The sequence below is a fragment of the Thamnophis elegans genome, chromosome 2, assembly GCF_009769535.1.
Source record: "Thamnophis elegans isolate rThaEle1 chromosome 2, rThaEle1.pri, whole genome shotgun sequence".
NCBI classification, from domain to species: domain Eukaryota; kingdom Metazoa; phylum Chordata; class Lepidosauria; order Squamata; family Colubridae; genus Thamnophis; species Thamnophis elegans.
Window position 1 is genome coordinate 156,654,299 of NC_045542.1, and position 17,260 is coordinate 156,671,558.

The following is a 17,260-nucleotide window of genomic DNA, read 5'->3' on the forward strand; positions in this document are numbered from 1 at the left end:
CATTTTCTTTTCTCTAATTGCATTAATTTTCAGAGATTTCAGATGGGAAGAAGAGGCAAAAATTAAGAGGAGGTTCAGAACAATGCTTGTTTTTGGTTTGATCGACAGCAACATATTTAGCACCGAAGGAGATTTGAAACAGCCATTATCTTATTTCTTACCATCTTTCTTCTGCTACTAATGTAACCTACAGCAGGGCTGTCAAATTCGCGGTCCTCTGCTGGTCAGCCCACGCCCAGTTTAGCGAAGGGAGGAAGTCACGACACATGACGATGCCGTGATGACATGGGTTTTACACCCCTGGTCTACATTAAAGCTCCCATTTATAGTCCATTGTATCACCAACATTAGCATTTGGAGAAGCACCCCTGCATCAAGTTGCTCATAACTTTGTAATTCTACTATTGCAAAATATGACCTTCAACTTAGAGAATTATAAATTTGGGCAGGGGAGAGGGAGAGAGAGCAGATGCTAAAGAGAAACATGCAGAAGAGACCTTCATCCTGCAATGGATAAACAATGGCTAAATGATTATATATCTATCCATCAACAGATACTGATTAACAGAGTTCGAAGGGATCCCGCCCAAGCAGACCTTACACCATTTCTGACAGATGGCAGTCCAGTCTCTTCTTGAAAGCTTCCAGTGATGAAGCTCCCACAATTTCCAAAGGCAAACTGTTCCATTAGTTGATTGCTCTCTCAGTCAGAAAATTTCTCCTTATTTCCAGGTTGAATCTCTCCTTGTTCAGTTTCCATCCATTATTCCTTGTCTGACCTTTAGGTGCTTTGGAAAATAAGTTGACATCCCTCCTCTGTGTGACATCTTCTCAAGTATTGGAAGACTGCTAGCATGTCACCCTTGGTCCTTCTCTTCAATAAACTAGCCATGTGCAATTTTTTTTTACTACAGGTTTTGTGGGCGTGGCAGGGGAAGAATACTGCAAAATCCCGATTCCCACTTCACTCCAGGGGAAGGATAGTAGCAATAGCAGTAGACTTATATACCGCTTCATAGGCCTTTCAGGCCTCTCTAAGCGGTTTACAGAGAGTCAGCATATTGCCCCCAACAATCTGGGTCCTCATTTTACCCACCTCGGAAGGATGGAAGGCTGAGTCAACCCTGAGCCGGTGAGATTTGAACCGCTGAACTGCTGATCTAGCAGTAGCCTGCAGTGCTGCATTTAACCACTGCGCCACCTTGGCTCTTGGCAAGGATAGTGCAAAATCTCCATTCCCACTCCACTCTGGGGAAAGGATACTGCAAAATCTCCATTCCTACTCCACTCTGGGGAAAGGATACTGCAAAATCCCCATTCCCACTCCACTCCGGGGGAAGGATACTGCAAAATCTCCATTCTCACTCCACTCCAGGGGAAGGATACTGCAAAATCTCTATTCCCACCCCAGTCTGGGGCCAACCAGATGTGGTAGTTGCCGGTTCGCTGAACTCAAAATGTCCGCTACCGGTTCTCCAGAACCTGTCAGAACCCGCTGAATTTCACCGCTGGGTTATATGTGATGTTCCCAACAAGCCAGATTTGCTCCTGGAGGAGATTTTCAGTCTGCGAAATGCTAAATGTCATGTGCATCTATAAATTCCCATGAAAAAGAAGTATTTCTTAAGTCAATCTGAGAGAGAGAGACACATACTCAGCAAAGCCAAGAGAAAGGCAAACATAGCGTTCTAAAATATTTCCAAAAAGCACTTTCAAAACATTGTAAAAAGGTTGGCAATATAGAAGTCCATGCAAAACTGTATAAAAGTCGCCCCACTCTTTGATGGATACATTCCTTTTTTCATAAAAATTTGAATTTTTAAATCTAATATAAATACAAAACAAACAGAGAGAAAACAGCATCTGTCGCTAGAGGGCGTTATATCGCTCAGCAATGCTCGGGATGAGGGAACTGTGTCGGCGGACACAGTTACGGTGGTAAACTGAAAGGAATGGAAAGTGTAGCGTATTAATTTGGTAGAGAGGACGTCGGAGAAGACGAGAAAGAGGGTAGAAGGACTCCTTCCGGCTCAGCAATGTGAGTATGGTGGTGGTGTAGTAGGCTCTCGTGCTCTTCCCAGGGTCGAAGCGGCTGCTGGAAGGTGAGTCGAAGAATCGGAGCAGAAATCAGAAAGCAAGTAGGGCTGTTTGGTTCCCTCCACGGTGTAGAAGCAGGGAAGCAGCTAGGCTGAAACTCATCGGCTGCTGCATATTTTTATAAACCAAATAAATTCTACTCCACTGGGGCTGCACGCTTTAAAAGCGCCGCCTGCAATTTTCTGGTGGTTGGAAGATTTACCAAGTCTCCTTCAAGTTAGGTTTGACTCCTGGTGGTTTTAGGGTGGGGTTTGTTTTACTGGCAACAATGCGAGGCTGATCTACTTATTGCCCTCTTCTGGGATTTTTCTTCTTCTTACTTTCATGCCTAACTAACACACACTGGATTTCCCAGGGGTGCCCCATCTGTGTATTCACCAGGTTCAAATGTGCTTAACCCCGCACTTGTTTAAAAATAGCTTTCGAACATCATTTGGAATTTTCAGTTGTATACATAGTCCTACTTTCCTCCCCCCCCCCCCACCCTTCAGAAATAACAGCAGCGCTGAACAAGGGAGATTTACACCTCGTCCTCAAAAGTTGTGGCCATTGCAGTTATTGGGGTGCTGGCACCGGCTTGCAGTTGCGACAGTTGTGATGTCCCACAGTCATGGAATCACCACAACTGGGACCTTCACAGTTGGCTTCCTCCAAACAAAGCCAATTGGGAAACTTGCGAGTCATGTTACGTTGCACCTAACAATCCACCGTGATTTGCTTAATGATCATGATCGAACAGGTGTTGTAAATTGGCACTGTCATGTGACATCATGCTTAAGGACCACACTGTTTAGAAGTTGCCTGTCAGTAGTTGTGGTGATCAGTGAGGGCAATGTACGTTGTGATGTCATCGGAGGGCTTAAAGCCTTTCTAAAATTAGAGCAAATATATTTTGAAAGAAACCATTGCATGTCTAGAAAGGAGTGACTGACGGTAGTCAACAAATGAATCTCTTGACTCAGTGGATATTTGAACTTGGGTATCACTAGATTATAGACTTATACAAACAGAAAATGAACCTTAAGTAATGTAAGAGATTTTATTAACATTTTGTAATGTTTGCTTATTAATTGTAATTTATCCCTTTTGGTTTTATTATGTTGACTAACCATTTTATAAACCATAATTAAACTCACCCTCTTATGTGAATCTTGTAGACAAAGAGAATGCCAGTCAGAGCACTTTGGACAACTGAGAATAACAAGCAGCATTGAAAAGCAAAGCAAATGAAGCCAACTATCAAAATAATTTCTATTTTCTCCAGAAAACCAGAGCCTTTTCTTCACTAGTTTCCAAATTCAAAAAACACGGGATGTCAGCAGGAAGGGGAAAAAATCACTTGGATAGCCATGTAGGGTGGAGAGCACTGCAGGCCTCACCTGTGCGGAAGGAAACACTAGCTTGAGTCAAAACTCCATCCAACAAGAGATCCAAACAATTTTTAACTTCCTTGAGAATCCAAGAATGTCAATGGTGGAAAAACACCATAGATGTACATATTGTGGAGAAAGCATGGATAGTAAATCACAGTTGATAATACACCATGTATGAGTGTCCAGTTTGTGGAAAAACTTTCAGTCAGAATTCCAGCCTGATAATACACCAATGGACACATACAGGAGACAAACCATATGAATGTCCTGAATGTGGGAAAGGTTTCCGTCAGAATTCCCACCTGGTGATACACCAGAAGATTCACACAGGTGAGAAACCATATGAATGTCCAGATTGTTCGAAATGTTTCATTCGGAATTGTGACCTGGTGATACACCAGAGGACACACACAGGAGAGAAACCATATGAGTGTTTGGATTGTGGAAAATGTTTCAGTCAGAATTTTGACCTAGTGATACATCAGAGGACTCACACAGGAGAGAAACCATATGAGTGCCCAGTTTGTGGGAAAAGTTTCAATTGGAATTCACACTTGGTGGTACACCAGCGGACTCACACAGGAGTGAAACCATATGTGTGTCCAGATTGTGGGAAAAGTTTCAATTGGAATTCGCACTTGGTGGTACACCAGCGGACTCATACGGGAGAGAAGCCATATGAGTGTCCAGATTGTGAAAAAAGTTTCATTCGGAATTCTGACCTGGTGAGACACCATGCAACACACACAGGAGAGAAACCATATGAGTGCCTGATTTGTGGGAAAAGTTTCAGTCGGAATTCTTACCTGCTAATACACCAGAAGATTCACACAGGAGAGAAACCATATAAGTGTCTGGAGTGTGGGAAAGGTTTCAGTCAGAATTCCTCCCTGGTGATACATCAGAGAACTCACTCAGGAGAGAAACCTTATGAGTGTCTAGACTGTGGGAAATGTTTTAGTCAAAATTCCAGCCTGGTGAGACACCAGAGGAGTCACACAGCAGACAAAGTATATGAATGCCCAGATTGTGGAGAAGGTTTCTGTCTGAATTCCCACCTGGTGATACACCAGAAGATTCACACAGGGAAGAAACTCTATGAGTGTCCAGATTGTTGGAAATGTTTCCTTCGGAATTCTGAGCTGGTGATACACCAGAGGACTCACACAGGAGAAAAACCGTATGAATGTCCAGACTGTGGGAAAGATTTCAGTACTAGGTCTAACCTTATAAATCATGTGCGTATACACACAGGGGAGAAACCATTTAAGTGCCCCGACTGTGGACAGTGCTTCAGGAAACATTCCACCCTTATCGCACACAAGAAAATCCACATGAAGCCCAAAGTGCTGAATATAGAGGAGGCTTGAATTTCCTTTCTAAAGTCCCATTCTTTTTAGTCAAATACATCATGGTTTTAGATGTGAAGAAGGGGAGAAATTTAATAATAGCAGTTAGACTTATATACCGCTTCATAGGGCTTTTAGCCCTCTCTAAGCGGTTTACAGAGTCAGCATATTGCCCCCAACAATCCGGGTCCTCATTTTACCCACCTCGGAAGGATGGAAGGCTGAGTCAACCTTGAGCCGGTGAGATTTGAACAGCCGAACTGCAGCTAACAGTCAGCTGAAGTAGCCTGCAGTGCTGCATTCTAACCACTGCGCCACCTCGGCTCTTACCACTGCGCTACCTAGCCATTAGCAGCAGACATTGCTGGATATTTATTGTTGCAGAGATGTAGAATTCTGCAAAAAAAAAAAATAGCGCCGTTCTATACATTTTTATCATGATAGAATACAAAATGTCACTTGAGTCCCAGCCTTCTACCTGAGTGTCTTCGAGGTTTTGAGCCACAGAATTCCCCAACCAGCATATCTTCAGGGTCGGGACACTCTTAACACAGCCTGCAGTTAAGAGATTGTAGGTCCTCATATATTGAGAAAGAGAGAGAAGAAACAGCGGTTTCAAAGTTCATCCTTTTCTAACTGTTCCAGGAATTCAGTGCACCAAACATTTTTGTTCAGATTATGTCAAGAATGAGGTACATAAGTCGAAGAAACCATATGAATAGCAAATATATTGGGGGAATTTGGGTCCGTGACAAAACCAGTGTAAAATTTCAGCTATAAAGGCTATTCTGCCTTGCAGGTGATTTCAGTGGAGAAGAGCTGAGTGAATGTTGAGGAGAAAAGGGATCGTGGTTTTGTGCACAAGATCTCCAGGTTTATTCGCATCTCCTATGATCTTTGTTTGCAAGTGCCTTCTTGTTAGCCTTTGATGGCTGGTGGGTGAGAGCAGAACCAAGGGGATGATACTTTTGTGGTCTCCCCTTCTTGGGGAAATATGAGGGAAAAATTGTACAGTAGATGCTTCATTGCTAAAAGAGCATTGTATAAGAATCATGAATAGCTTCCGAGAAAGATAAATAAAGGCAGGTGTCGGCATTTCTGTAAACATTGGGACAAATGTGTTCCCAACACATGGGAGATATTTCCTGTTCTTTCACTTTTCTTAATATTTTTTCAAAATTTCAATCAAATAAAGAGAGGAACTTTTTTTTTTGTAGCAGCAAAAGTGATTTTAGCAATGCAGACAAATGATCCTGATTTTGCTGGGATCAGAAGGCACCAAAGAATTCCACATTTGTTCATTTCTGTAACACAGTTCAAAAGGGCAGGTTACAATTAGCAGGAGGACACACAGTGACCAGGAGCAGATCAAGACTGGTGTCTGGAGGAACTAAGAGGCTCTCTTGGCCTGAGTCTCAACCTCCAAGTGACTTTGGATTTCATGTGCAAAATTTCTAAACTTTAAAATAGTAAAATTATATTCAATCAATTTTCCTTCCTCTCTTTCTTTGGTGTCATATTTTAGTGCACATCTTTATCGTGTCTCATTATGATCATTGCAAACCCTTGCAATGATCTCAAAGCCTCTGAATCTCTTGCAGGGCTATTTCAAAATATCAGATAAAATCAAATAAAGCCTACTTGAAGAATCAGAGGGGGGTGGTCTACAGGGCGGGTCCACAGGCCGGATGCATCATGTGCTGGCCACGCCCTGTTTAATGAAGGGGGGGGAGTCACGATATGTCATGTAATGCCACCGTGACAACGTTAGTTGGTCTACAGGGTGAGTTCAAAAGCCATAAGTTCCCCATCAGGAACAGTCCATTTCTTCAGAATCTAACTTTGAAGCTCAGACTGAAATACCCTATACAACAGGAGCAAACACACATACACTAGTTCAGTGTTTTTCAACCTTTTTTGTGCAAAGGCACACTTTTTTCATGAAAAAAATCACGAGGCACACCACCATTAGAAAATGTTAAATTTTTTTAACTCTGTGCCTATATTGACTATATATAAAGTAATTTTCCCACGGCACACCTTACACTATGTCACGGCACACTAGTGTGCCGCGGCACAGTGGTTGAAAAACACTGCACTAGTTGATAGGGACCCACCAAGCCACTTGGAGGGGAGTCAAAAATTGTTCTCCTCCTCCTCCTGCTGTACGTTCCCTTGGGGAAGGTCTATGACTTCTCTGAGGAAACAGTTGATGGCGGGAGCCTCCAAAACAACAAGCAAGTTAGAAGGACAACAAAGATGAATAGGGGACTGGAGACTAAAACGTGAAGAACGGTTGCAGGAACTGGGTATGTCTAGTTTAATGAAAAGAAGGACTAGGGGAGACATGATAGCAGTCTTCCAATATCTCAGGGGTTGCCACAAAGAAGAGGGAGTCAAGCTATTCTCCAAGGCACCTGAGGGTAGAACAAGAAGCAATGGGTGGAAACTAATCAAGGAGAGAAGCAACTTAGAACTAAGGAGAAATTTCCTGACAGAACAATTAATCAGAGGAACCGCTTGCCTCCAGAAGTTGTGAATGCCCCAACACTGGAAGTTTTTAAGAAGATGTTGGATGACCATTTGTAGTGGTGTAGGGTTTCCTGCCTAAGCAGGGGGTTGGACTAGAAGACCTCCAATATCCCTTCCAACTCTCCTATTCTAATTATGCTGCAGAAAAGGTTGACCCAAGTCTCTTTGGAGCAGTTTGGTGATTTCAAGGATTAATCATTGCTGGTTTCTTGACAGCAATACACAAATTGTCATTTCCTTCTTCAGGGTGTTTTCTGTCTCACACACAATAGCAATAGCAATTAGACTTATATACCGCTTCATAGGGCTTTCAGCCCTCTCTAAGCGGTTTACAGAGTCAGCATATCGCCCCCACAGTCTGGGTCCTCATTTCACCCACCTCGCAAGGATGGAAGGCTGAGTCAACCTTGAGCCGGTGAGACTAGAACCGCTGAACTGCAGATAACAGTCAGCTGAAGTGGCCTGCAGTACTGCACCCTAACCACTGCGCCACCTCAGCTCTTATAAACACAAACAGCCCCGGGGACCTTACAAACATTTCAGCAAGAGCAACCTGACTATCCCCTGGCAGTCAAAGGGGGAGGAAGAGAGAGAAAAGGGAGAAGCATAAAGGAAGACAATATTGGGGCCAAAACCTGCCTCATGTAAAGCAACCAAACCACTTGCAAGATTCAGCATATATTAAAATATTGAAACGATCTCTGTGCACACTGGATTCCAGCAAAGCATTGGCAGCTTTCTGAGCCGTGACCCGTCAAAACCGCGGTCCACAAAAGTGCGCTCGACAAAAGCGCGTACGTGACGTCATCACAGCGTGACGAAAAAAATTAAAAATTGAAATAAAAATAAAATTAAAGCAAGCCGATTCACATAAAGGTAAGGGTTAGGGTTAGGGTTAGGTTAAGGGTTAGGGTTAGGTTTAGAGCGTTAGGGTTACGTTTAGCGTTAGGTTAAGGGTTAGCGTTAGGTTTAGCGTTAGGTTAAGGGTTAGGTTTAGGATTAGGTTAAGGGTTAGGGTTAGGTTTGGGGGGGTTAGGGTAAGGTTTTCGCTTTAATTTTACATTTATCGATCACAGCGCGATGTTTTCGTCGCGCTGTGATGTCACGTACGCGCTTTCGTCAAGCGCGCTTTTGTCTAACGTGGTTTTGTGGTGGAACCTTCTGAGCAGCCCCCACCTAAAGCAGAACTGCAGCTTATATACCATTGGCCCACTATATTAGATATATAAACAGACAGGAACCCTATAGAGTACAGCATAATGTTGGAATATTTTTGATAATCCAACTTGAGAGACCTCATTATTTATCCTTTCCTACAAGGTATGCATGGCAACTATGCTCTCTGTGAAATATTGTCAGGGAATGTAAATAGTTTGACTCGCTGGTCCAGAAATTCCTGTCTGATTCTTCCTCCTGTGCCCACTCAGGCCCAATTCAGCTTGTCCTCAATGTTTACTTACAAAGACTTTTAAGCACTCTATACAAGTATGGGATTCAAAAATGTTTACTACCTGTTCTGTGGGTGTGGCTTGGTGGGCGTGGCAGGGAAAGGATACTGTAAAATCTCCATTCCCACCCCACTCCAGGGGAAGGTTACTGCAAAATCCCCATTTCCTCCTGATCAGCTGGGACTCAGGAGGCAGAGAATAGATGGGGGTGGGGCCAGTCAGAGGTGGCATTTACTGGTTCTCCGAACTACTCAAAATTTCCACTACCGGTTCTCCAGAACTAGTCAGCACCTGCTGAATACCACCTCTGCACATCTCAGAGGGTTGATAGTGAATGTAACTCTATGATCTGTATGAATAATCAATGGGCACTTGACTGGGTGGCAAACACACTGTATCTCTCACATTTCTCACTGCTGCTAGCCCAGCACTGTCACCCACACTTTTCCTATGCCCAGAAGCCTCCAGTGCAGAGAATAAAGCAGGGGTGTCCAAACTTGGGAACTTTAAGATTCGTGGATTTCAACTCCCAGAATCCCCCAGCCAGCATGGCTGGCTGGCTGGGGAATTCTGGGAGTTGAAGTCCACAAGTCTTAAAGTTCCCAGGTTTGGACACCCTTGGAATAAAGAAAATGGCATTGAAAGATATGCAAACTCCAGTACTAAAGAGAAGGGGCGTGGGGAAACACCTCCCAAGTCTGCAGCACACATATTTTACACAGAAGAGACTCAGATTGACACCTCTTTAATTCACAGAAGTAGAAGGGCGTGGGGGAGAAGATACAGCCCAATCAAAATTGCAAGGTTTTCTCATTACATCTAGTTTCAATGAGGAAAAAAAGTGATGTGTTCTTCTGCAGTTGATCCCTTGGTCTGCTCTCCCACGCTGCAGTCTTCAATTCTTCAATTTTGGACATGAGATTGAACTAGAGAAGTGGCAGAAATTGTGGTCTCAAAATTATAAAATGACAATGTCAACAGCATATAAGGAAAATTTGTATAAGATGTTTTACAGGTGGCATTTACCCCCAATGTTCAAGAACAAATTGGAAAAGTGTTGGAAATGTCATCAGACACCGGGTTTATACTACCGTATGTTGTGGACTTGCACAGAAGCGAAAAGATATTGGACTAAAATCCACACGTGGTTGGAGAAAACGATACTAAAACAAAGATATTTTTTTTATTGGGAATTATACCGGAAATATACAAGAGACCTGAAATATTTGAATGTAAATGTTTTAATGGCAGCTAAAATTGTATTTGCAAAAAATTGGAAAAATGAGAAAATACCAACGCAGGAGGAAGTTATTCGAAAAATAATGGAATGTGCTGAAATAAGCAAATTGACATTTGAAATTAGAGAACAAGAAGATGAACAATTATATAAGGTATGGGATTTGTTCTATTAGTGATTAGATTAAAAAAACATGGAAATGAAAAATGTTGGAGAATTGTTTATACTGTTAAGAATAATAGAACGATATAGGTGATATCATAAAGGCATATTATTATTACATAGACGAAGAATGATGCAATGGAATGTTGGTATATATACAAATCCAATACCTAGAATATTTTGATGGGAGCACCCACAACCTCTGGAGGGAAGCCATTCCCAAAGAATCCTCCTTAATTTAAAAAGAGGTTTTAAAAATCTTCCCACCAGGAGGAAAATTGCAGCCACCAGTTTCACAGCGTGCAGACCCAGTGGGCTTAAATTCGGGAAGGAACCTGCAGCAGCAGCAGCTGAGATGCTTCAGCCCAGTTGCTTCTCTGCTTCCAGGACTCTCCTCCCACCCGCCCTCAACTCACCTTCCAGCTGCTGCTTCGACCACGGGAAGAGCACAAAAGCCGCTCTGCACACCACTCTCCTCCCATGAGTGATCAGGAAGAGGAAGTTGCTCTGCGCTTCTCCTCTTCTATCCTTTCTAGCAATGAAGAACTCAATGGTTTAAAAACTCCTTTTTAAAGCTCAAGCTCGGATGGCATTACTGAATCGATGCCTTTCTAGGCCCAGATGTTTCCTGACCGCCATCTAGCGACGGGAGGTGGGAAAACCACGCTTGTCCAATCTCCACCAAGGCGTTTGGGAGAGATGTTTTCACCCATTACATGGCATCGAGTCCTTTTTATTTCCTTGCAACCGACCTTTGCAACTGAGCCAAGTGAAATAGTGAAACGTGACTCTACTTAGCCCCCCTTTTACTGCCTTTGGGTCAGTCTTGATGTCTGGCCTTGTAGTTTCCTTGGCAAGGGTTTTTGGAAGTGGTTTTCCCCCTTTCCTTCACCATTTCACCAAACTAGACCACCTTCCTCCCCACAAAATCTACCCGTTGACCTTTTTCTGCTGCTCCCAGAACAAATTCAAGGCTCCAGCTTTCAAGATCAACCAATCAATCAATGACAATAGAGCTGGAAGGGACTGTTGGAAGAAATGTCCTTCTGGGTTCAGCTTCAAGTGGGGAAGAAAGACACTGGAGACATGGAGGCTGATTGGAAATATGGTTTTAATGGTGGACAGGACCACATGGCTTGAGTCCTGAACAGAAAAGGTGGTCACCTGCTTCAATGTTGGTGGAGAAGAGAAGCGGGGACTGAGATGCTGAGTCCCTGGTTTTATGCCCTCTCTGGCCTTTGATCTTGAGCTTGTATTCTGATTGGTTGTCAGACTCCCATGGAGCCATGCAGGGGCAACTCTCTAGGATGTGGTTTGAATCCAGGTTGGTTAAGTTCTCAGATGCCTTGTGGTGAGTTGGGTAAAGGGCCAATATTATTTCACCAAAAATAGGCCTGTTTTTACCAAAAATGGGGACGTTTATGAGCTCCCAAGTCCTCCGTGCATTGCAGTTTCGCCCTCCCAGGCCCCCAGAAGCACTCTGCAGGCCAAGAACGGATGTGTTTTTGGTGAAAACAGGTGCGTTTTTGGCAAAAATGGGCCATGCGGTATACTATAGAGTGTTTCTGGGGGCCTGGAAGGGCAAAAACGTGTTGCACAGAGAGCTTGGGAGCCCATACCAGTCCTGCTTTTGGCGAAAATGGGCCCATTTCTGATTAAAACGGGCCGTGCGGAGCACTGCAGAGTGCTTCTGGGGGCCAGGAAAGGCGTAACCACGATGCATGGAGGGCTTGGCAATGCACAGAAGCCAAAAAATATTTTTTCATGTTTTCCCTCTGTAAATTTAGGTGTGTCTTATAGTCCAGTGCATCTTATAGTCTGAAAAACACACTAAGTGTGATGGCCGCAACTTTGAGGAACAATTGTAAGACTACTTTTTCAGCACCATTGTAAGTGGTAGGCGAGGACTGTCTATAAAACTGAACATCCCAAAAGGTACTCGATAACTATTATTTAGAAAATCTTAGGTTAAGCACAGTTGTGTCGGATTGTGCACCACTAGAAAATCCTGTGTTTGTTTGTTAGGTATGGAAGTTTTAAAAAAGCACAGAAGGCAGCATTGGCATTATCAGTTCCATATTGTTTCCAAGTGAAGAAACTTAGCACATGCGCGCGCACACACACACACACACACACACACACACACGCTCTTAGAAGAATGAAATATGTTAGAAAATATAAAAAAGGCAGAATATTATATTTTCCCTAAAGGAGAAACATGCTTATAAAGACAGATTCTCAAAGCCTCAGCTCTCTGCCCCAAGGAGAAACAAAGGGGCCAACTTTTAGAAATGCATATTTGGTAATCCATTCAAGACAGGAATAAAACCCCAAGGAAATCAGAATCTAGGATTAATTACATTTGCTAAACAAGATTAAAAGCCCCAACTCATTGCCGGCCTTTGGGAGACAAACTACCATATTTTTCGAAGTATAAGAAGCACCTTTTCCCCCCTCAAAAAAGAGGGTGAAAATCTGGGTGCATCATACACTGAATACAGCATTTTTTGGCCTCTGGAAACCCCGCTCCTTTTGCAAAAATGGCCATGCATAGGAGGCTTCCAGAGTGGGGGGCTGGAGAGAGCAAAAATGAGCGACAAATGGGCTGTTTTTTGCTTGTTTTTGTCCCCCCAGCCCCCAGGAGCACTCTATAAGCCTCCTAAAGGCTATTTTGTCTCCCATATTTGAGGTCTACCTATGATGTCAATTACAAGCCTCTCTCATCTTTTTAAGTGGGAGAACTTGCACAATTGGTGGCTGTCTAAATTCTTTTTTGCCCCACTGTAGGTTAAAAGTTGTGCAATGTGTGCAGCCAGGAAACAAAGACCAGGGGGACCTCCCAGGGTGCTGCAGCAAATGGCAGACCTGCTCGGGCCCTGGGAGGAGATTGCTATGGATTTTATCGTTGAGCTCCCTGAGAGCAGTGAAATGGGGTTAGTAGACCTGTTCTCCAAGCCGTTTTCTGCCTTTGTTAAGATTTTTTTTCTCCATTTCTCCTTTGTGGAAATATACTATTCTGCCTCTTTTTAATATTCCCCAAAATATTTCATATTCTGGTGTGGGGGGGGGTGCGCGTACGTTTGTGCGTGTGTATTTACCGTATTTTTTGGAGTATGACGCACCAAGATTTTGAAGAGGCAAATTTTAAAAAAAGTTTTTGCACTCTGCAGACCTTCCAAAAACAACCCATTTTTCATGAAAACAGGCTCGTTTCTTCTCAAAAAAAGGGGAAGAATAGCCTTTAGGAGGCTTGTAGAGTGCTCCTGGGGAGTGGGCCCCCCACAAACCAAGCAAAAATTGGACCCATATTTTGTCACAAAAGGGGGGCATGTATAGCCTTTAGAAGGCTTATAGAGTGCTCCTGGGGGATGGGGGGCAAAAATGAGCAAAAAATGGCCCATTTTTCGCTCATTTCTGCCCTCCCCAGGATCACTCTATAAGCCTCCTAAAGGCTTTGCATGGCCATTTTGGTGAAGGGGGTGGGATTTCGGGAGGCAAAAAGTGCTGAATTGAGTGTATAAGACGCACCCAGGTTTTCAGCCTCTTTTTTCAGGGAAAAAGATGTGTCTTAGCCTCCCAAAAATACAGTACTCCTTACAGCACACTCATACTTTTTGATCTAACTTTAGAGGAAGGGGGGGGATGTTCATTGATGAAATGATCCCAAGAGATTCAGCGAGATTAAAGGACCGGATTTGCCCACAGAAGTCGACTGGAGGTTTTCAAGAAGAGACTGTGTGAAATGGAACCGGGTCCCCTGCCTTGAGCAGGAGGGTTTGGACTAGAAAACATGTAATGTCCAACTCTGATACTTTGTGTAAATACAGGCAGTCCTTGATTTAGAACAATTGATCCCAAAATTTCACTTGCTAAGTGAGACATCTGTTAAGCAAGTTTTGCTCCATTTTAACCACTTTTCTTGCTACAGCTAAGTGAATCATTGCTGTTGTTAGTTACGTGGTTGTTAAGCTAATCTGGCTTCCATATTGAATTTGCTGGTCAAAAGGACATAGAAGAGAATCACACGACTCTGGTTCACTGCGACCTGTATTTGGCATTTCTATCATCTATCACCATAAGAATGCATATAACACTCCAAAATAGATTTCTGCATAATTGCAGAGTTTCTGCAAAAAAAAAAAAAATTCAGCAACTTCTTATGCTGAAGGTGTAAGGGTGGAATGTTTTCTGAAGCAAAGGTGACACTCAGGGCATTCAAATGATTTCTCCCCTCTGTGTATAAGGACATAATTTATAAGGTTAACCCTAGTACGAGATCTTCCCCACTGTCTGGACACTCATAAGGTATCTCACCTGTGTGAGTCCTCTGGTGACTCACCAGGCTGGAATTCTGACTGTAACGTTTCCCACAATCAGGACACTCAAAGGGTTTCTCTCCTGTGTGACTCCTCCTGTGCATCATCAGGTTAGAACTGTTACTGAAGCTTTTCCCACAATCAGGACATTCAAAGGGTTTCTCCCCTGTGTGAGTCCTCTGGTGTTTAACCAGACTAGAATTCTGACTGAAACTTTTCCCACAATCAGGACACTCAAAGGGTTTCTCTCCTGTGTGAGTCCTCTGGTGTTTAACCAGACTAGAATTCTGACTGAAACTTTTCCCACAATCAGGACACTCAAAGGGTTTCTCTCCTGTGTGAGTCCTCTGGTGTGAAACGAGATGAGAATTTTGACTGAAGCTTTTCCCACAATCAGGACACTCAAAGGGTTTCTCTCCTGTGTGAGTCCTCTGGTGTCTAACCAGACTGGAATTCTCACTGAAACATTTCTCACAATCAGGACACTCAAAGGGTTTCTCTCCTGTGTGAGTCCTCTGGTGTCTAACCAGACTGGAATTCTCACTGAAACATTTCTCACAATCAGGACACTCAAAGGATTTCTGTCCTATGTGAACCCTCTGGTGTATCACCAGCCAGGAATTGGTATTGAAACTTTTCCCACAATCAAGACATTCAAAGGGTTTCTCTCTTGTGTGAGTCCTCTGGTGTTTAACAAGATTGGAATTCTGACTGAAACATTTCTCACAATCAGGACACCCAAAGGGTTTGTCTCCTGTGTGAATGCTCTGGTGTGAAACGAGATGAGAATTTTGACTGAAGCTTTTCCCACAATCAGGACACTCAAAGGGCTTCTCTCCTGTGTGAGTCCTCTGGTGTCTAACCAGACTGGAATTCTCACTGAAACATTTCTCACAATCAGGACACTCAAAGGGTTTCTCTCCTGTGTGAATGCTCTGGTGTCTAACCAGATTAGAATTCTGACTGAAACTTTTCCCACAATCAGGACACTCAAAGGGTTTCTCTCCTGTGTGAGTCCTCTGGTGTCTAACCAGACTGGAATTCTCACTGAAACATTTCTCACAATCAGGACACTCAAAGGGTTTCTGTCCTGTGTGAACCCACTGGTGTATCACCAGCCAGGAATTGGTATTGAAACTTTTCCCACAATCAGGACATTCAAAGGGTTTCTCTCCTGTGTGAGTCCTCTGATGTGTCACCAGGCTGGAATTGTTACTGAAGCTTTTCCCACAATCAGGACATTCAAACGGTTTTTCTCCTGTGTGAGTCCTCTGGTGTTTAACAAGACTAGAATTCTCACTGAAACATTTCTCACAATCAGGACACCCAAATGGTTTCTCTCCTGTGTGAATGCTCTGGTGTGAAACGAGATGAGAATTTTGACTGAAGCTTTTCCCACAATCAGGACACTCAAAGGGTTTCTCTCCTGTGTGAGTCCTCTGACGTGTCACCAGGCTGGAATTATTACTGAAGCTTTTCCCACAATCAGGACATTCAAAGGGTTTCTCTTTGGTGTGAGTCCATGTTGCCATGCTAAAGCATTTACCGCAATGGGAGCACTTGTATGGCTTTTCTCCAGTCTGGATCCTCTCAGGCATAATCAGCTATGAGTTGCAAGTGATATCTTTCTCACAACAGGCACGTCTACGGAGCTTTTCCACAACTCATGTTCCCGAGGAGATCAAAAATATAGATAATTCCTTGTTCAGTGGTGCTTTGATTTAGTGGTGATTTTCTTCTTCCAAAAACAAGGCCTACCACACCAGTAACTTCAAGATATTTCCCTTTTTTGCTCAATGGAAAAATAATCTCCCTTGACTTTTCATGTAACGTATGCTTGAGTTTTGCATACTCTTCTTTATCCAGATAGAAATCTCTTCTTAGTTTTCTTTTTTTTATTCTCCCTCATCTGCTTAGGAAGATTGTATAGTTTTCAGAAGGAAAAGGGAAATATTTTGATTTCTGGCCTGACTTGCTTTGCTGTTCAGTGTTGCTTGTTATCCTCAGTTGCCCAGAGTGCTCTTACTGCCATCTTCTTTGTCTATAAGATTCAAATAAAAGTGTATCTTTAATTGTGCATAGAATAGTTGCAGAAGATGAGAAAAAAAAGAGAAAAGCTTATGTTACAATGAAATAGCAAACATGCCACAATCCTATAATAATTTTACATTAATCACGATTCATTTGACACATGAAAAACTACCCAGATCCAAGTTCAAATATCCATTCAATGAAGAAATTGGTTGTGGACTTGGTCAATCAATGAATTCTTAGCAGTGCAAAGGGTTGTTTTCAAACACAGGTGTTATAAAATTTTAAAACACTAAAATAGAAATGCAAACATGCAACCACAATTTTGCTTTGAATCAAAACTTTATTTTTTCATGGTTAGCTGAAACATGAAAAATGCCAGAGATTTGCATTAGTACTTCAGTCAGACTGCATTTACTTGATTCACGTTGCAACACGGGTCAGAGATAGAGACTACATCTATAAAAGCCAAAGTGTAGGAGTTTCCTAATCTCTGACATTGAGGTTTGTGTTAAGACAATGCCAAAGAGTAAAGACCTCAGCTATGATCTTAGAGAAGCAATTGTTGCTGTACATCAATTTGGGAAGGTTTAAAAGGCCATTTCCAGATACCATATTTTTTGGAGTATAAGATAAACCCTTTTCCCTCAAAAAAAAAGGGTGAATATCTGGGTGCATCTTATACAGTAAATACAACATTTTTGGCCTGCTGAAA

General features: G+C 42.8%; 2 protein-coding genes across 2 annotated transcripts in view; one reads left to right on the top strand and one right to left on the bottom strand.

Moving 5' to 3' along the window:
* LOC116502431 overlaps positions 1–17,260 on the bottom strand; it is a 154,694-nt gene that overhangs the window by 10,570 nt on the left and 126,864 nt on the right. Inside the window, 1 exon segment of the mRNA XM_032208326.1 lies at positions 14,639–16,118. Within this exon segment, the coding sequence (XP_032064217.1) occupies positions 14,639–16,118 (1,480 nt within the window).
* LOC116504779 (zinc finger and SCAN domain-containing protein 2-like) lies at positions 2,022–4,987 on the top strand. The gene is made up of 2 exons (XM_032212008.1): positions 2,022–2,102; positions 3,255–4,987. The coding sequence occupies exon 2, from the start codon at positions 3,641–3,643 to the stop codon at positions 4,838–4,840; it is 1,200 nt and encodes a 399-aa protein (XP_032067899.1). The 5' UTR covers positions 2,022–2,102; positions 3,255–3,640; the 3' UTR covers positions 4,841–4,987.

Excerpts from the sequence above, each read along its gene's own strand:
- LOC116504779 (XM_032212008.1), top strand. The coding sequence starts at position 3,641 with ATGTATGAGTGTCCAGTTTGTGGAAAAACTTTCAGTCAGAATTCCAGC.